This window comes from Megascapheus bottae, chromosome 15 (genome assembly GCF_031878675.1).
Source record: "Megascapheus bottae isolate mThoBot1 chromosome 15, mThoBot2.hap1, whole genome shotgun sequence".
Lineage (NCBI taxonomy): Eukaryota > Metazoa > Chordata > Mammalia > Rodentia > Geomyidae > Megascapheus > Megascapheus bottae.
The window spans coordinates 8,896,931-8,916,090 of record NC_143523.1 but is presented as its reverse complement, the minus strand read 5'-3'; the positions used below and the strand labels follow the sequence as shown (position 1 = coordinate 8,916,090).

Genomic DNA, 19,160 nt, shown 5'->3' with positions numbered 1-19,160 from the left:
TTTGGCCTAGTGGTCGAGTGCTTGCCTAGCACGCACAAAGACCTGGGTTTAATTCCTCGGTACCACATATGTAGAAAAAAAGCCAGAAATGATGCTGTGCCTCAAGTGGTAGAGCGCTAGCCTTGAGAAAGTTCAAGGACAGTGCCCAGGCCCTGAGCTCAAGCCCAGGACTGGCCAAAAAAAAAAAAAAGTTTCTCTGTAAGGCCTGGGAGTGTGGCCTAGCATGCACAAAGCCCTGGGTTTGATTCCCCGTTGCTCAAGTGGCAGAGTGCTTGCCTTGAACAAAAAGTGTCCAGTGCTCAGGCCCTTAGTTCAGGCCCCAGGACCAGCAAAAAAAAATTAAAAAATTAAAAAAAATACAAGTTGGGGGCAGGTGGCTCACGGCTGTAATCCTAGCTACTCAGGAGGCTGAGATCTGAGGATCACCATTCAAAATCAGCGCAGGCACAAAAGTTCATGAGACTCTTGTTTTTTTTGTTTTTGTTTTGTTTTTTTTTTTAAAAAAAAACAAGCTTTTTCTGTATATGTGGTACCAAGGAATCGAACCCCAGTCTTCGTGCATGCTAGGCAAGCACTTGAACCACTAGGCCAAACTCCCAGCCCTCATGAGACTTTTATCTCCAGTTAACCACTAGAAAACTGGAAGTGGTGCTGTGGCTCAAGTGGTAGAGCACTAGCCTTGAGCTGAAGAGCTCAGAGACAGAGCAGAGGGACAGTACCCAGGCCGAGTTTAAGCCCAGTGACGGACCAAAAAAAAAAAAACCAACTATGTATGTAGAGAAAATAAAAAGAATTTCAGAAGAACAATAAAGAAAACATGATTTACATGGAGAGAAATACCATGATTGGGAATGACCCTAGTCAAGGTGTATTGTATACATAGACAACTTAAAATGATCCCCACCGCATAAAATTAATTGATGCTAATAAAAAGGAAAGATCATATTCCTGAAAGGGAAGATTCAATAATGAATAGATATGAGTTCTTACCAATATAATCTGACAACTCTGACCTTAAAGAACTTCTGTTTATTCAAACGGCATCATTCAGAGTGCTAGGACAAGTCTGGTACTGGTAGCTTACACCTATAAGCCTTGTTCTTCAGAAAGCTGAGATCTGAGGATCGAGGTTCAAAGCTAGCTTAGGCAGGAAAGTCCATGAGACTCATCTCTAGTTAACCACTGAAAATCCTGAAGATGTCCAGATCCCAAGTTCAAGCCCTAGGACCAACACACACAAACACACACACACACACACACACACACACCCAATGCATGCACATGCACACATGCATGCATGCTGTGAGGGTGTCTGAAGCAAGAGCAGGGAAAATAAAAAGATGAAAGGAAAGGGCCAGGAGTTTGGTGTAGTGGCAAGAGTGCTTACCTAGCATGCATGAAGACTCGGGTTCAATTCCTTGGTACCACATACATAGAAGAAGCCAGAATTGGTGCTATAGCTCAAGTGTTGGAGCTCTAGACTTGAGAAAGCCCAAGTACCGTGCTCAAGCCCTGAGTTCATTCCCTAGAACTGGCAAAAGAGAGAGACAGAGACAGAGACAGAGAGAGACAGACAGACAGAGACAGAAACAGAGAGAGAGAGAGACAGAGAGAGAATGAAAGGAAAATCATAGAACAGGAAAAAATATTTAGGATTTTTCAGTGTACATATATGAGAAAAATCTTATATCTACAACATACTTATAAATTCATTAAAAAAAATAGGTACAGGGGCCAGGAGTTTTGCCTAGTGGTAAAAGTGCTTGCCTAGCATTCATGAAGACTCAGGTTCGATTCCTCGGTACCACATACATAGAAAAAAGCCAGAAGTGGTGCTGAGGCTCAAGTGGTAGAGCTCTAGCCTTGAGAAAGTCCAAGGATAGTGCTCAGGCCCTGAGCTCAAGCCCAGGACTGGCAAAAAAAAAAAAAAATACAAGCCAAAATAAACCTGAACAAAATAGCTTAGCAGGCTCTTCATGTATAAAATGATTTCCATTAAGCCAGAAGACATGTGAAAAGGTGTTCTACTTGGTTAATCATCAGGAAAATGAAAATTAAAACCATGACTCATATACTTAAATAGCTACAGTAAGAAAGATAGAAAATGCCAAGTTTGAGCAATGGGCGTGGAACAACTAAAACTTGATTAGAAAAATTTTAAGTATACTTGAGAAAAACCTTTTCACTCAAGGAGGAAAACCTGTTCAATCAAGGAAATGTATATAAGTATATTTTTTGGAAGAAGAAAAAAAGTCCCTGTTCCTCAGTAGGTCAATGCAATGGCTAAATAAGGTACTTCACTTTTCTCATGATTAATATACCTACTTAGTGGGCAGACTTATGTTTACTAAGATGGAAAGATCTTAAAAATCACATTGTGTGGCCGGGACTGTGGCCTAGTGGTAGAGTGCTTGTCTAGCATGCAGGAAGCCCTGGGTTTGATTCCCTGGAACCACATACACAGAAAAAGCCGGAAGTGGTGCTGTGGCTCAAGTGGCAGAGTGCCAGCCTTGAGCAAAAAATGGCCAAGCACAGTGCCTAGGCTTGAGTTCAAGCCCCAGGACTGGCAAAAAAAAGAAAAAAAGGATGTGATGTATTCATAAATTGCTTTGTTAAATGGCAACTGCCTTATACAACTGCATAAAGATAATAAGATAAAATATTTTTTAAAAATCACATTGTGAGGTGATATTGATCAAGATGTATTGTACTTACAAAATGACATGTTGAATTTTAACATACTCTTCATACAATTATTTAAAGATAATTAATACACAATAAAAATGAGGGCCAGGAGTTTGGCCTAATGGTAGAGTGATTGCCTAGCATGCACGAAGACCCAGGTTCAATTCCTCAATACTACATACATAGGAAAAAAAAATTAGATGTGGTACTGAAGCTCAAGTTGTAGAGCTCTAGTCTTGAGAAAGTCCAAGGACAGTGCTCAGGCCCTGAGCTCAAGCCCAGGACTGGAAAACACACACACACACACACACACACACTCACACACTCACACACTATGAAAATCACATTGTGGAGATAGAAAAGAAAAAAAAAAATCTATAGCACCATATAGTATGTTGCCATTTAAAAAACTCCTACAAAATAAAATTATGCCATTCACATTGCATATAGTTCTTATCTGTTTATTCTGTCCACACGCACATATATATGATAGGCACACTTATGTATAAATGCATTTTTTTTTTTTGCCAGTCCTGGGCTTGAGCTCAGGGCCTGAGCACTGTCCTTGGATTTTCTCAAGGCTAGAGCTCTACCACTTGAGCCTCAGTATCATTTCTAGCTTTTTTTCTATGTATGTGGTACCGAGGAATCGAACCCAGGTCTTTTGTGCATGCTAGGCAAGCACTCTACCACTAGGCCAAACTCCCGACCCCACAGATGCATTTTTTTTTTTTTGCCAGTCCTGGGCTTGAGCTCAGGGCCTGAGCACTGTCCTTGGACTTTCTCAAGGCTAGAACTCTACCACTTGAGCCTCAGCACCACTTCTGGGTTTTTTCTTGTATGTGGTACCGAGGAATCGAACCTGGGTCTTCATGCATGCTAGGCAAGCACTTTAACCACTAGGCCAAACTCCCGGCCCCACAAATGCATTTTTAAGAGACACACACCTGGGCCCTCAGTACCACATACATAGAAAAAAGCCAGAAATGGTGCTGAGGCTCAAGTGGTAGAGCTCTAGCCTTGAGAAAAATCCAAGGACAGTGCTCAGGCCCTGAGCTCAAGCCCAGGACTGCAAAAAAAAAAAAAAAAAGACACACACCTACCCTGATAAGTCAGGGTGGTTTGTGGGACTGAATTATGATCAGTATGATTTGGCATTATTCTGTGTCCGAATTCACATTAATTCCCATATTAACAATGTATATAATCGTAAGTCATATTATAATGAACAAACCACATTCAAATATAACACACAGTTGTAAAATGAATCAGTAGGAGATGTGTAAGCAGTGGAAATATCCTCATCCCACTCTTCTCCTTGTTCCCTGATAACTTTCACATCAATTTGTAGGTGTGTGTACTGAGCAGACCCTTCCTGATTTCTAACAATTGTGTTCATTTACCTATCTCCTCTTGGGCAATTGCTTTCTGGGCCCACCATCATTTTGACTCAATAAGGTGGTACCCTTGCTTTTGCCAGTGACTGGTTTAGATGTGGGCCTCTGTGTACTCATTGGCTATTTGGTCAATGAGGTATGATGTGGAGATGTCACCGGGGACACTGCTATCATAAGGAAGATACCGGAACTGGCAGCCTCCCTGTAGTGGTTGTGTCCGAATTTGATGTGGAGCTGCTGCAGCTAACTCAAGCCTGTGAATGAACTAGCAGGAGGCTTCACCACCTTGTTGGTAGGGTAAAAAAGGTGGAAAGAGCACATGTCCTTAGTGGCCTGTGTAGTCACTGAATTTAGCTATTTTGACACTGCTACTTCCAGACTTGCTCTGAGCTTTGAGCAACCATTTCTTTGTTTTCTTTTTTTGGTTGGTTGCAGGGTTGGGCCCGGGCACTGTCCCTAAATTCTTCAGTTCAAGGCTACCACCCTACCCCTTGAGCCACAGCCCCACTTCCGGTTTTTTAGTAGTTAATTGGAGATAAGAATCTCATGGTCTTTAGTGCTCGGGCTGGCTTTGAATTGCAAGCCTCAGACCTCAGCCTTCTGAGTAGCTAGGATTACGAGGGTGAACCACTGAGTCTGGCACCGTTTCTTATTGATAGCAAAGCAAACAAAAAAATCTACCTTGCTAAATGCATGTTTATAAAGCTTAAGTTAAAAGTGAGGTACACCATTGAAGATCTCATGGCTATTAACCTTTTCTTCACTGATGGACCTTTAGAATATACTAGTTATTTTTGCTGCTTTAAAAGGTTCAGCTCACTCCTGAATCCTAGCTACTCAGGAGACTGAGAACTGATGATTGAGGTTTGAAGCCAGCCATGAGTTGCTTTATCTCCAACAAACTACTATGAAAAAGCTGAAGTGGCATTGTGGCTCAAGTGGTAGGGTGCTAGCCTTGAGCACAAGTAGCTCAAAGGACAGTGCTCAAGCCCCAGGACTGACCCTCCCCTCCCCAAAAAAGGCTATATGGCCAGGAATTTTGCCTAGTAGTAGAGTGCTTGCCTAGCATGCATGAAAAGACCCAGGTTGGATTCTTTGGTACCACATTCATAGAAAAAGCCAGAGTGGTGCTGTGGCTCAAGTGATCAAGCTGTAGCCTTGAGAAAGTCCCAAGACAATGCTCAGGCCCTGACCTCAAGCCAAGAACTGGCCAGGGGAAAAAAAGCCTGTATAGGGTTTGAGGCATGGCTCAGGTGTTAGAGTGCCAGCCATTGAGCAAAGGCATCAGACACTGAGTTCAAGTCCTGGTCTCAGAATAACAACAAAGAAAAGGCCACAATATCTTTTATGTGTGTTTTGGATATTTGTGTATTTTGTAGAACATATTTTTTTAAGTGAGTGTGCTAGATAAAAAAATTGTATGTCTAATTAAAGTTGATGCCTTCTGCTTTGTTAGTCCCAAAAAGCCCCACCCCTAGAAGCAATGAGTGCCAGTCATTTCCCCATAGACCCCAGTGCTGCTTGTGTTAGTATTTAAATTTACCTTCATATGGTGAAAACTAATGTTCTGTTTTGAAATTTGCGTTTTATTATTAAAGCTGTAGCCCCAAGTTTATTGGCTATATATTTTTTCTCTTGTGAATTTCTTTTTTTTTCCTTATTGGATTTTTTTTTTTACCTATTACTGATTTTGTGCTTCAGATATATTCTCCTGGCTAGTTTTTTTTAAATCTTTGTTTATATTGGTACATAGGTTTGAAATTTGTCATTGATATATAGGTTTAAAATTTTAATGTCATAGCATCTGTCCATCTTTTTATTTTTATCCCTTCTCACTTGTATGTTATATTTAGAAAGTCACATCCAATGAACAGTTTTGGAAACATTACTCCAAGTTTTATTCTGGCTTTTTATATTTAGACCATTAATGCATCAGTTTTTTAGTGGACAATTAATGAGACACAAAGAGCTAATATGAGTCCCTCCTTTATGTATATAGTTATCATAACAGAGATGATAGAATCATCCATATTTGTCCATACTGATCTGCTTAGAGTCAGTAGACACAGGTCTTTGCTGGGATATTCTGTTTTGTTGAGGCAGCCTTCTTTTTCTAAGTTAGTTCCACAATTTTAGTTGCTCTATAGAATATATTTTGTACTTGAAATGAGGCAAATCCCCCTTTATTATTAGTTTCCAAATTTTTCCTACATATTTACTCTTCCAGATGAACCTTAGAATTAACTTTTCAAGTCCATAAAAAGATCCTGGTCGAATTTTGATTGGGATTGTTGAGTGTGTAGATTAATTTGGGGAGACTCGACATCTTGAATCTTACCATTTACCAGCATGTTATGTGCTTCCATTTATTCAGGTTTTCTTTTATTTCAGTAGTTTAATAACTTTCTGTTTGTAGGTTTTGCACATTTCTAGGTAAAGTATTTGCTCTTATAAAAGACTATATTTTCACTGTGTATTCTTATTGGTTGTTGCAAATGTATGGATAAGCAATTTATACTATTGGTGTAAGTAGTGCTCAACAACCTAATTTATGCTAGGTGCTGGTGGCTCTCACCTGCAATCATGGCTAATCAGGCGGCTGAGATCTGAGGATCACAGTTGGAAGTCAGCGGAAGAACTGCCACAAGGCCAAAAGTAAAGTAGAGCTGTGACTCAAGTGGTAAAGCACTAACCTTGGGCACAAAAGCTCAAGTATAGCACCCACGCCCTGAATTCAGGCCCCAGAACTGGCACAAGAAAATAAAATAATCCCCAAATCCCTAAATATGTAGTAAATAAAAATGCATTTTTATGGGAAAAAATGATGCTTGTGGATTAATTATTATGGCTATAAAATGATTTGAATAGGGGCCGGGAGTTTGGCCTAGTGGTTAAAGTGCTTGCCTAGCATGCATGAAGACCCGGGTTCGATTCCTCGGTACCACATACATAGACAAAAGCCGGAAATGGTGCTGAGGCTCAAGTGGTAGAGTGCTAGCCTTGAGAAAGTCCAAGGACAGTGCTCAGGCCCTGAGCTCAAGCCCAGGACTGGCAAAAATAATAATAATAATAATAATAATTTGAATATAATTATAGATAAATAATTAAAATGACATTATGATTCTAACATTCATCTTATTTTTTCTTTTTCTTGACTCATAGGTTATTATTAACTTGGTAGACCAGGCAGGAAGAGAGAAAATTATTGGCGATGCATACCTGAAGCAAGTGCTGCTCTTTAACAACTCCCACCTCACTTACGTTTCCTTCGACTTCCATGAGCACTGGTGAGGTGCCATCTGATAGGGATTTTGATCAGTTACAATGTTTGTGGCAGATGCTGCATAGGGCCTTCACATGCCAGCTTTTGCTGGGAAGAAAGATGTCTTTTCCTTTTTTTTCCAAAGGGAATTGTTTACCTACTTTGGGCTTTCATATGAACTTTATTCATTTATTTAGCCAGTCCTGGGGCTTGAACTCAGAGCCTGAGCACTATCCTTGGGCTTTCCTCAAGGCTAGTACTCTACCGCTTTAGCCACAGCACTACTTCTGGGTTTTTCTATGTATGTGGTACCGAGGAATTGAACCCAGGTCTTCGTGCATGCTAGGCAAGCACTCTACCACTAGGCAAAACTCCTGGCCCATATTGACCTTATTTTGGTTAAATTTTTGAATTAAGTTGTTACCAAAATATTGACAGTTCTTCTGCTGCAAAATGACTTGGAGACTGCAAGTTCTTTTTTTTTTTTTTGCTTTGATCACACTAGTTGAATAACTTACAAAGTGCTTCTGTTCTTCTTGGGTCTGAGCCTAGCAGACGTAATGAAGCTTTCCTGCCTAAAAATCATCCTGCTGACTCATTTTCTTTTTTTTTTTTTGCCAGTCTTGGGCTTGAGCTCAGGGCCTGAGCACTGTCCTTGGACTTTCTCAAGGCTAGAGCTCTACCACTTGAGCCTCAGCACCACTTCTGGCTTTTTTCTATGTATGTGGTATCGAGGAATCGAACCCAGGTCTTCATGCATGCTAGGCAAGCACTTTAACCACTAGGCCAAACTCCCGGCCCCCGCTGACTCATTTTCATGATGTTGTAATACTCTTGTCCCTGGAGATGAGTTTACTTCTGAAAAAAAACCTTGGTGAATCATGTTGATGGCACTCTCTCAACTGGGTATATACTGAAATGAGGATCCTTTTTTTTTTTTCATAATCTTGGCTTTAACCTGGGTTAATTTAACTACATATTGGAGATTTAATGGAAAATGACACTTCTAATATGTGTAATATTGTTCATTGTATTTTTTGGTTAAAAGATTTTATTAAAGAATTTATTAACATTGAGTTTTACATCATATTTCAAATGACATGTTTAACAAGTGTTCAAGAAGGGAATCTATATACAATCACTGGCACTTAGTTTTTAGAACATAATCAAACTTAGGCTAAGGATTTGTATATTGTAGATACATATTAATTTATGAAATAAAACATATCTATAGAGTCATAGGTTTTTTTCTTTTCATATATTTTTATTGTAATTAATAGAAGGGTAACATTGTATTTGCCAGATAGGAGGTACATCATTAATTCACATACATTGATTCCCTTTCTCATGTCTTGGTCCCCATTTCCCTCCCCCCGGAGTCATAGGTTTTTTTTTTTGCCAGTCCTGGGCTTGAGCTCAGGGCCTGAGCACTGTCCTTGGACTTTCTCAAGGCCAGAGCTCTACCACTTGAGCCTCAGCACCACTTCCGGCTTTTTTTTCTGTGTATGTGGTACCGAGGAATCGAACCCGGGTCTTCATGTATGCTAGGCAAGCACTTTAACCACTAGGCCAAACTCCCGGCCCGAGTCATAGGTTTTTATGTCTATGTAGTTGTGTTTATATTTCCAATACCATGTCCATAGCATTGGGTATGCAAATATTGAGTCCTCGCTCTTATTCTATTGAATCTAATAGCCACATATTAAGGATACCAGGCGCCTTTTGTTCCTTTGGTCTTGACTTGTCTCACGCAACATGATTTGCTCTAGATTCATCCACTTCCCTGCAAATGCCATTGTTTTATCTTGTCTGTTGGCTATGTAGAATTCCATTGCACATATATATATATATATATATATATATCACATTTTCTCTATCTATTCATCTGCAGTAGGGCATCTGGATTGTTTCCATTGTGAATAGGGCAGAGATAAACATAGCTGAGCAGGTGTCCTTATCATACCTTAGGTTATGATGTTCAGGGTAGATGCCCAGAAGTGGTATGGTAGGATCATAGGGAAGGTCTATTTTCAGTTCTTTAAGAAACCTCCACACTGCTTTCCAGAGTGGCTGAACTTGCTTACAATCCCATCAGCAGTGTAGTAAGGTTCCTTTTTCTCCACAACCCTGCAAGCAACTGTCATTGTCTGAGTTCAAAATCTTGGCTGTTCTTGTTGGGGTAAGGTGGTATCTTAGGGTTGTTTTTATTCGCATTTCCTTTATGACCATGGATGATGAACATTTTCTCATATGCTTTTCTGCCATTTTAATCTCTCCTTCTGATAAGTCTCTTTGTAGTTCCCTTGCCCAGTTAGTGAATGGTTTGTTGAGTTTGGGGGGAATTAGTTTCTTGAGTTCCCTGTAGATACTGGATATTAAGCACTTGTCAGATGTATTATTGGTGAATATCTTTTTCCAGTTGGTTGGCTGTCTCTCTACTTTTGCGACTATGCTTTTATTTGTGCAGAAACTTTTTATTTTTAGGTAGTCCCATTTATCGAGTCTCTCTCCAATCTGTTGTGACCCTGGGATTCTGTTCAGGAATCTTTTGTCTGTGCCTATGAGTTCCAGCAAAAAAACAGGAGTAATGATCTTAATCTCCGACAAAATTAACTTCTCAGTAAAATCAATACATAAAGATACAGACAGCCACTATATGTTAGTATAGGGTGCAGTTCATACCCACAATATTACAGTTATAAACATTTACTCCCCCAACACGGGAGCACCCAAATTTGTCAAACAAACTCTCTTAGAATTATAGAACAAGATAGACTCAAACACAATCATAGTGGGAGACCTCAATACACCACTCTCAACAAATGACAGGTCAACTCAACAAAAGTTAAGCAAAGACTCCATCGACTTAAATGACACCATAGCACAGTTGGGCTTAACAGATATACACAGAGTCTTCCACCCAGTGTCGAAACTTTTTACTTTTTTCTCAGCAGCACATGGAACACACTCCAAAATAGATCATATAATAGTTCATACAAAGAACTTAAGCAAATACAAGAGGACTGATATAATCCCATGCATTCCATCTGACCACAGTGGAGTTAGACTAATTCTGAACAATGCAGTCAAAGTCAAAAAACATTCAATCACTTGGAAGCTGAACAACACACTTCTGAATAACTCCTGGGTTACAGATCAGATCAGAAAAGAAATTCAAAACTTCCTTAAATGTAATGACAATCAAGAGACATCACAAAGGAATTTATGGGACACAGCAAAGGCAGTTCTAAGGGGCAAATTTATCACACTAGGAGCCCATATTAAAAAGACAGAAGAAGAGCACGTAAATAACCTAAAAAAGAAACTGAAGCACCTAGAGGAGCAAGAAAAAGTTAATTCTAAAACAACTAGAAGGACAGAAATAACAAAAATAAAATCAGAAATATCAGAGACTGAAATAAGATCTACTATACACAAAATTAATAAATCAAAAAGTTGGTTCTTTGTTAAAAGATTTTAACATTGATTTTTTTACATCATATTTGAAATGTCAAGTTTACAAAACAAGTATTCAAGAATGGAATCTCTATTTGCAATCAATGGCACATAAGTTTAAGAACAAAATTAAAATTAAGTTGAGAGTTTGTCATAGATACATATTGATCTATATATCAGTATGTATATAGAATATATATCCCATCATAGATTTATACAGTTATATTTATATCTCCAAGTTCATGTCAATGACCTTGAGTACCTGAATACTGAGTCCTCGCTCTTGTACTGTTTGTATCTAATATCCACATATCAAGGAGACCATGCGCCTTTTGTTCCTTTGGTCTTGGCTAATCTCACTCAACATGATTTTCTCTAGTTTCATCCACTTCTCAGCGAAGTCTGTTTGTTATGTAGAATTCCACTGTATATATGTACTACATGTTTTGTATCCATTGATCTGTATTGGGGCATCTGGGTTGTTTCCATCGCTTGGCTATTGTGAATAGTGCAGGGAGGTTTATTGTATTTGTTTGTGTTTTTTCAATGCTAGAATTTGAATTTAGGGCCTTATACTTGGTAGGCAGGTGCTATACCACTTGAGTCAGACCTCCAGCCCCTTTTTGTATGAATTACTTGTGTGTGTTTGTATGTATGTGTGTATGTTTGTGCTCACTGGCACTCTGGGCCTTCAACTTTTGCTCTACATTGTCGCTAGTGGCCGAGTACCCTTCCACTTGAGACACAACTTCTTTTCTGTTTTCTTCCTCATTAAATATAAAAAGTAGTATCAAGGGTTTGTCAGCAGGTTTCAAACACTGATTCTCAGATCTTAGCCTCCCTAGTTGATTAGAAGTATGAGCTACCAGTTAGGTATCAGCAAAAACTAGAAGTGGCACTTGGGTCAGGTAGTAGAGTACTAGCCTGGGGGCAGAGCCGAGGTCCAGAGTTCAAGCCCCAGGACTGGTTTAAAAAAAAAAATATGACCCAGAAGACAACTGTAGGCCTATGGCCACCCAATCTTTGAAAAGGGCACCAAAAAATAATCGACTGGAAGAAAGACAGTCCTTTAAACAAGAGGTGCTGGCAGAACTGGTTAAATACCTGCAGAAAAGTAAACTTGGATCATTCTATATCACCCTGCATTTGTGTAAATTCCAAAAGGATCAAAGACCTTGAGGTTAAAAGCAAATATCCTGAAAACATTGCAGGAAAGAATAGGAAATACAGTAGACTGTTTGGCACAAGTTGAAACTTTCTTAATAAAGGCCCAGAAATACAAAAAAAAATATGACCTCCAGTGCCTGGGCATACATTGATTACTTTTGAAATGGAGTCTTTGTGCTCGGGGCCCACCTAGGCTAGGATCCTCTTGTTTGTACTTCGCTGTGTTACTGGGAGCACAGACACATGGCCACTATGTCCTATCATTGACTAAAATTGTGGCGTGTAAACTTTTATTGCCCGTGCTGCCCTCAGACTATATCTAGATCTACACCTCCCAAGCAGCTAGGATTATAGATTTGAGCCATCATTCCAACTTCAGTGTATTCTTAAGTATGCTTTCTAGGTTAATGTAGATCAGTGATAAGCAGTTGTAGAATTGCCTGTTTAATATAGAATGGTATTAGCATCATGTACTTAACAGTAACAATTCTCAAGTTTTCCAAAATATGTCATCTTAAGAAAGCTGAATTCTCACTGGGCGCGGTGGCTTATGCCTGTAATCCTAGCTACTCAGGAGGATGAAATCTGAAGATGGAGGTTCAAAGCCATGAGACTTTTATCTCCATCTCCATCTCCAATTAACCACCAGAAACCTGGAAGTGGTGCTGTGTGGCTCAAGGGATAGGGCAGTAGCCTTGAGCTGAAGAGCTCAGGGACAGCGCCCAGGCCCAGAGTTCAAGCCCCACACTGACCAAAAAAAAAAAAAAAAGAAAGAAAGAAAGGAAAAGAGAAAGAAAGCTGAAGGCAGCCAGGTACCAATGGCTTATACCTGTAATCCTAGCTCTTCAGAAGGCTGAGATCAGAGGATCATGGTTCAAAGCCAGCCTAGGCAAAAAGTCCCTGTGAGATGCTTATCTCCAGTTAATCACTCAAAAACTGGAAATGGCACTGTGGCTCAAAGTGGTAGAGCACTAGACTTGAGCAAAAGAGCTCAGGGACATTGCCTAGGCCCTGAGGTCAAATCCCACAACTGATGGCAGATGGAGAGAAAGAAGGAGAGAGAGAGTTGGGGGGAGGGAGAGATACACAGAGACAGAGAGAGAAATAGAGACAGAGCTAGGATTGTTCTCTGGGTCTTATTTCATGCCAGGCAGATGTTCTACAACTGTTCTATATTTCTAGCCTCTTAATACCTTAAGTTTAAACAAGTTCTACTGTAATATTAAAGATAATTTTCTTTTTCTTTCTTTTGTTCTGGCACGGATTTTAGCCGAGGAATGAAGTTTGAGAATGTTCAAACTCTGACAGATGCCATTTATGACATTATTCTCGACATGAAATGGTGTTGGTAGGTATTTTGTGAGTTATTTTAAGAGATTCATTAAAAACATTGTTATTATAAAGGTGATGTACAAAGGGGTTACAGTTACATAAGTCAGGTAAACGGTACATTCTTTTTTGGACAAGATCATCCCTTCCTTTGCTCTCTCCCAGTTTTTAAAGTGATTTTTGGTCTGTGAAATCATATGAATTTGTCTAGAATAGCCAAGCATTAACATAATAGCAACATGCTGAGAAAACATCGTGGATGTCTTTTTTGTTTTGCTTCCCATTTTCTGTCATTTTGATGAGAGTACTATTGATTGTTAGGTAGTGCTAGTTTTGAAGAGGGAACGGCATCAGTTGATTAGGCAAAATGAAGTGAAATGGTACTCTAAGAACTCAGGCGTATTGTTTTTTTTCATGCTCTGTGGTCTACATTTTCTCTTCTTATCTTCCATAACATGGGGAACGGGCTGAGGGATACTGCATTTCAGGTCCTTCAAAATTAATACAGAAAGAAGATGATCCTCACTCAACAGGAGGTAGATGTAGGAAGAAAAATTGACTTAAAGGACAGAAGAGAACATTCGATTTTAAGATGACACAGGTGGCCAGTGAAATTAGAGGGACAGAGATGCTGCATGACTTCCCACTGGGTGGTAAAGCTGAATAGCCTGTTTCAGATAGTTTAGATGCATTTCTGCTTTGAGTCAAAGAGGGAGGAACAAGATGACCAGACAGTGTTTTAACTGCTTCCTTGTTTATAGGAGTCTGGGAAAGCACGGCCTGGGGATGTAACCTCTCTGCCTTTAGTTGTGATTTAAGGCAAATCACTCTGTTCCTTAGGGTTAGTTTTTTGTTTTGTTTTCTGATTTTTTTGTTTGTTTTTGTTTTGTTTTGTGCCAGTTCAAGCCTGGGGCTTGAACTCAGGGCCTGGGTTGCTGTCCCTGAGCTTCATTTTGCCCAAGGTTAGCATATTACCACTTGAACCCCAGTTCCACCTCTGGTTTTTTAGTTGTTAATTGAAAATAAGAGTTTCCCAGACTTTCCTGTCTAGGCCCTCAGCTATCAGCCTCCTGAGTAGCTAGGACTATAGGTGTGAGCCATTGGCACTCTGCTATACTTTAGTTTTGTATTGTTTTGTTTTCTGAAATGGGGCTAATGATGCCTTCACTGCATAAATTACTGTATAAATGAATGTAGTGTCAGCAGTGCCAGGTATGTAATGTTATTCCAGGTGAATTGCTCACTATTGATGCCCTTGTCATAAGTGTACTTTAATGAATGTACTCTTTGAAAATTTGATTAACATATTTCAAAGAATAAAATTATCTCACACTGTTTTTGAAAAGGGTTGATCCAGCTGGGGTAATATGCAAACAGGAAGGAATTTTTCGAGTTAATTGCATGGACTGCCTGGATCGCACCAATGTAGTTCAAGCTGCCATTGCTCGAGTGGTTATGGAACAGCAGGTAATTGGGAGTCCATTTGATTCTAAATATTCATATTTGTACTTTTCTTTTTCTTCTCGTCCTGGGTTAACTCAGGGCCTAAGCACTGGCCTTGTAAGGCTAGAGCTCTAACACTGAGTCACAGCACCACTTCTAGCTTTTTCTATGTATGTGGTACCAAAGAATTGAACCCCAGTCTTTGTGCATGCTAGGCAAGCACTCTACCACTAGACCACCCTCCCAGCCCATATTTGTACTTTTTTAACTCTGGAAATAGTAGAAGTATTTTTCAAGTTTTGCTTGTTGTGGTAATTCATAAAGCTGTCTTTTAGCTTTATTTAGAAGAAGTTGAAGCCTGAGCCTAGGACGCACATCAGTAATACTAGGACTCAGGAGGCTTATGCAGTTGGATTGCAAGTTTGAAGCCAGCCTAGACTATATAGCAAAACCTTGTCCCCTCTCCTCCCTTTCCTTGAAAAAGTCTGAAAACATGATTTCTTTTTTTTTTTTTGCCAGTTCCTGGTTCATATGTATTAATGTATGTATGTGTTTATTTTAGCTAAAGAAATTAGGTGTGATGCCCCCAGAACAGCCACTACCTATGAAATGTAATCGGATCTACCAGATAATGTGGGCTAACAATGGTGACTCTATAAGCAGACAATATGCTGGGACAGCTGCTCTGAAGGTAAATCTGTACAGCAAGCATTATGGTTTGTTCTGTGTGACACAGGTGAGACTGTGGCGTAAAACTGACTTTCAGCCTAGTGTGGTAGCTTATTCCTGTAATCCTAGCTACTCAGGAGGCTGAGATCTGAGGATCATGGTTCAAAGCCAGCCTGGGTACTAAAGAATGTAAGACTCTTGTCTCCAGTTAAGCACCAGAAAATTGGAAGTGGGGCTGTGGCTCAAGGGATAGGCTGGTAGCCTTGAGCTGAAGAGCTCAGGAACAGCACCCAGACTCCAAGCCCTATGACCACCAAATAAACAAACAAAAAAACCAAAACCAAAAAACAACTTTCATTTTTGAGAAAAACTATATGGATTTCAAGTCTAAGTGGTTGACCCCTGGCTGCCTGTTTGGCTAAAGCAGGGTTTGGCTAAAGCAGTTCTTACAAGAGCCAGGTTATATGACCCAAATAGGCCACCATTACATCAGAGGGAAAAGCGGGCTCTTCATGGTCATCCTCAAGGATGAACGTGTATTTTCTCTGGAGGCCAGTCTACATTCTTCCTGAGAGGTCAGGCCCAGGTTGCCATGTCTTCCAGTTTTCAAAGGAGTCTGGAAGTCTAGAATCTTTTTTTTTTTTTTCCCTTTCTTTCTGTCTCTGAGGTTTAATCTTCTGCCCGCCTCCTTAGAAGCTTTGTGAAGTTGAACAAGTCACTGATTGTTCTGCCTTGTTTGTCTAGTGGGAATGCAGGTAGGCTGCTGCAAAAGATTGTCATGGGATTATAGAACTATATAGATTGTCATAGGATTATAGTTTGGGGTTTAACACATTCATTGGCACATAGTAAATGCTTAAAAAAAAAGTTTACTTTTTGTTGTTAAAAATAAAATCGGGGGGCCTGGAGTTTGGCCTAGTGGTAGAGTGCTTGCCTAGCATGCACAAAGACCCAGGTTCTATTCCTCGGTACCACATCCATAGAAAAAAGCCGGAAGTGGTGCTGAGGCTCAAGTGGTAGAGCTCTAGCCTTGAGAAAGTCCAAGGACAGTGCTCAGGCCCTGAGCTCAAGCCCAGGACTGGCAAAAAAAACAAAAAATAAAATAAAATCGGGCCAGGAGTTTGGCCTAGTGGTAGAGTGCTTGCCTAGCATGCATGAAGACCCAGGTTTAATTCCTCTGTACCATATACATAGAAAAAAAGCCAGAAGTTGTGCTAAGGCTCAAGTGGTAGAGCTCTATCCTTGAGGAAGTCCAATGACAGTGCTCAGGCCCTGAGCTCTAGCCTAGGACTGGAAAAAAAAATCTATATCTATATATCTATATATATCTTGGGGCTGAGAGCGTGGCCTAGTGGTAGAGTGCTTGCCTAGCATGCATGAAGCCTTGAGAAAAAGCTGGAAGTGGCACTATGGCTCAAGAGATATAGAAAGCCCAAGGACAGTTTCCAGGCCCTGAGTTCAAGCCCCAAGACTGGCAAAAATTAAAAATAAATAAATAAATAGAAATATTTTTCTGGGCACCAATTGCCTGTAATACTAACTACTCAGGAAGCTGAGATTTGAGGATCAGTCATGATTCAGATCCAACCTGGAGAGGAACTTCTGTGAGACTCTCATCTCCAATCAGCCACCAAAAAGCCAGAAGTAGAGCTATGGTTCAAGTGGTAGAGCACTAGCCTTGAGCAGAAAACTTCTGGAACAGCACTCAGGCCTGATTCAAGTTTCAGAATCAGCACCAAAAAACAAAAACAAAAACAAAAAAAACCCAAGTGCTTGCCTAGCATGCATGAAGACCCAGGTTCGATTCCTCGGTACCACATATAGAAAAAAAGCCAGAAGTGGTGCTGAGGCTCAAGTGGTAGAGCTCTAGCCTTGAGAAAGTCCAAGGACAGTGCTCAGGCCCTGAGCTCAAGCCCAGGACTGGCCAAAAAAACCAAAAAAACCCCATTTTGAATATCCTATATACCTAGTCTTCATAGAATTTTAAGTATAGATAAATACAGAAAGATAGTTTCTGGTACCTAAACTCTTCCTTTGTAGGTAGTACCCTATGTCAGTATTAAGAATGATTTAGTGGGCTGGGAATTTGGCCTAGTGGTTAAAGTGCTTGCCTAGCATGCATGAAGACCCGGGTTCGATTCCTCGGTACCACATACATAGAAAAAAAAAAGCCTGAAGTGGTGCTGAGGCTAAGTGGTAGAGCTCTAACCTTGAGAAAGTCCAAGGACAGTGCTCAGGCCCTGAGCTCAAGCCCATGACTGGCAAAAAAAACCAAAATAGAAAAAAAAAGAAAGAAAAGAAAAAAGAATGATTTAGTGTACATTAGGAAGGTTTATTTTGATTTTCCTCCAAGATAATAATATGTATGTATGTGCTGGTCTTGGGGCTTAAACTCAAAGCCTGAGTATTGTCCCTGAGGGTTTTTGTTTGTTTGTTTGCTCAAGACTAGCTCCATAGCTCTACTTCCAGCTTTTTGGTTATTAATTGGAGAATAGAGTCTTACAGACTTTGCTGTCTGGTCTGGCTTTGAATCATGATCCTCAGATCTTAGCCTCCTAAGTCCTTAGGATTATAGGTGAGAGCCACTGGCACCCGGCTTGCTAATGGCTTATTTTAGGATATTTCTTACAACAAAGTTTACCATCATGAGCATTCAATAGTCTGTCATTTTGGATGAGTGATAAGTATATAAAAATTTTTAAAATAAATTAAGGGCAGCAAGTTTTAGATGTCTAGTACAAGCTGATGTTTAGAGAGAGAGAGACCTACTTGTTTTTTTTTTTTTTTGGTCTTAAACTTATTTGAGGTCTATATTCATGCTTCTTTCTTCTGCAATCGCATTTTGTCACTAATATTTTCTGCAAATGGCCTAACTGGAAGCATGTTCTTTCTAGCTTCTCATGTTTTGATCAAAGCCTGCTGGTATTGGCCTGGATGGAAATAATTGGGTTGGAATAGAAGAAGGAAGAGACTAGACCTTCTGTACCTTAACTTTAAGTCAGTATCCCTTCTGTGGATTTACTTTGACACCTGTATGGTGAAACACAGAAGACACAAAACATTTTAAATCTTCATTGGATTGCTGTAAAGGTGACTGTAATGTATAGTAAACAAGGGAAACCTTTGGTCTTCCTTTCTACGAATTCCTACACATCTCCACATAGGTTGAATCCTTTCATAACACACTGTAGAGAACTATCCACATTCAGAAATTTGCTTTTTGAATGCAAAAAGCTTGATGCTACAAATAGCATGTTTATTTTTTTACATGCTAGGTCAAAGTAAAATACTAGTAGGTATTTTAATTACACTGTAAAGTATTTAAGTTATCATGTGGAAATCATAGAATTCTGGAAATCATAGAACCATGGGAGACTAGACTTCTGGTCTTGAACTAAAATCCACAGATTTATTTCGAGAATGTTTTTGTATTTGAATAAATTGTCAAAATGGCTTTTTCTTTGACAGGGTGACTTTACAAGAACAGGAGAAAGGAAGTTAGCAGGAGTTATGAAAGATGGAGTTAATTCAGCAAATAGGTATTACCTCAATCGGTTTAAGGATGCTTATAGGCAAGCTGTCATAGGTAAGGTCTAGAAATGCTTTCTTTCACATTCTTTCTGTTATTAACATTTTACAGAAACAAGCTTCATTAACATATTTTGTTTTGTACTGTTCTTGTGTTTCTATATTGAGCTTCTTAACCAATAGACCAATTTCAGATTTTCACAAGATTAGAATTTGACAGTTTT

The 19,160-nt window shown here is 39.7% G+C and overlaps 1 protein-coding gene across 3 annotated transcripts in view; it reads left to right on the top strand.

Annotated features, from left to right (window-relative positions):
- Positions 1-19,160, top strand: part of Inpp5f (inositol polyphosphate-5-phosphatase F) — an 86,472-nt gene that overhangs the window by 52,011 nt on the left and 15,301 nt on the right. For all 3 annotated transcript variants that reach the window (XM_090345745.1, XM_090345746.1, XM_090345747.1), the window contains 5 exons: positions 7,245-7,369; positions 13,238-13,315; positions 14,643-14,763; positions 15,302-15,430; positions 18,877-18,994. In XM_090345745.1, coding sequence (XP_090201871.1) covers positions 7,245-7,369; positions 13,238-13,315; positions 14,643-14,763; positions 15,302-15,430; positions 18,877-18,994 — 571 coding nt within the window. The remainder of the gene's footprint in view (positions 1-7,244; positions 7,370-13,237; positions 13,316-14,642; positions 14,764-15,301; positions 15,431-18,876; positions 18,995-19,160) is intronic.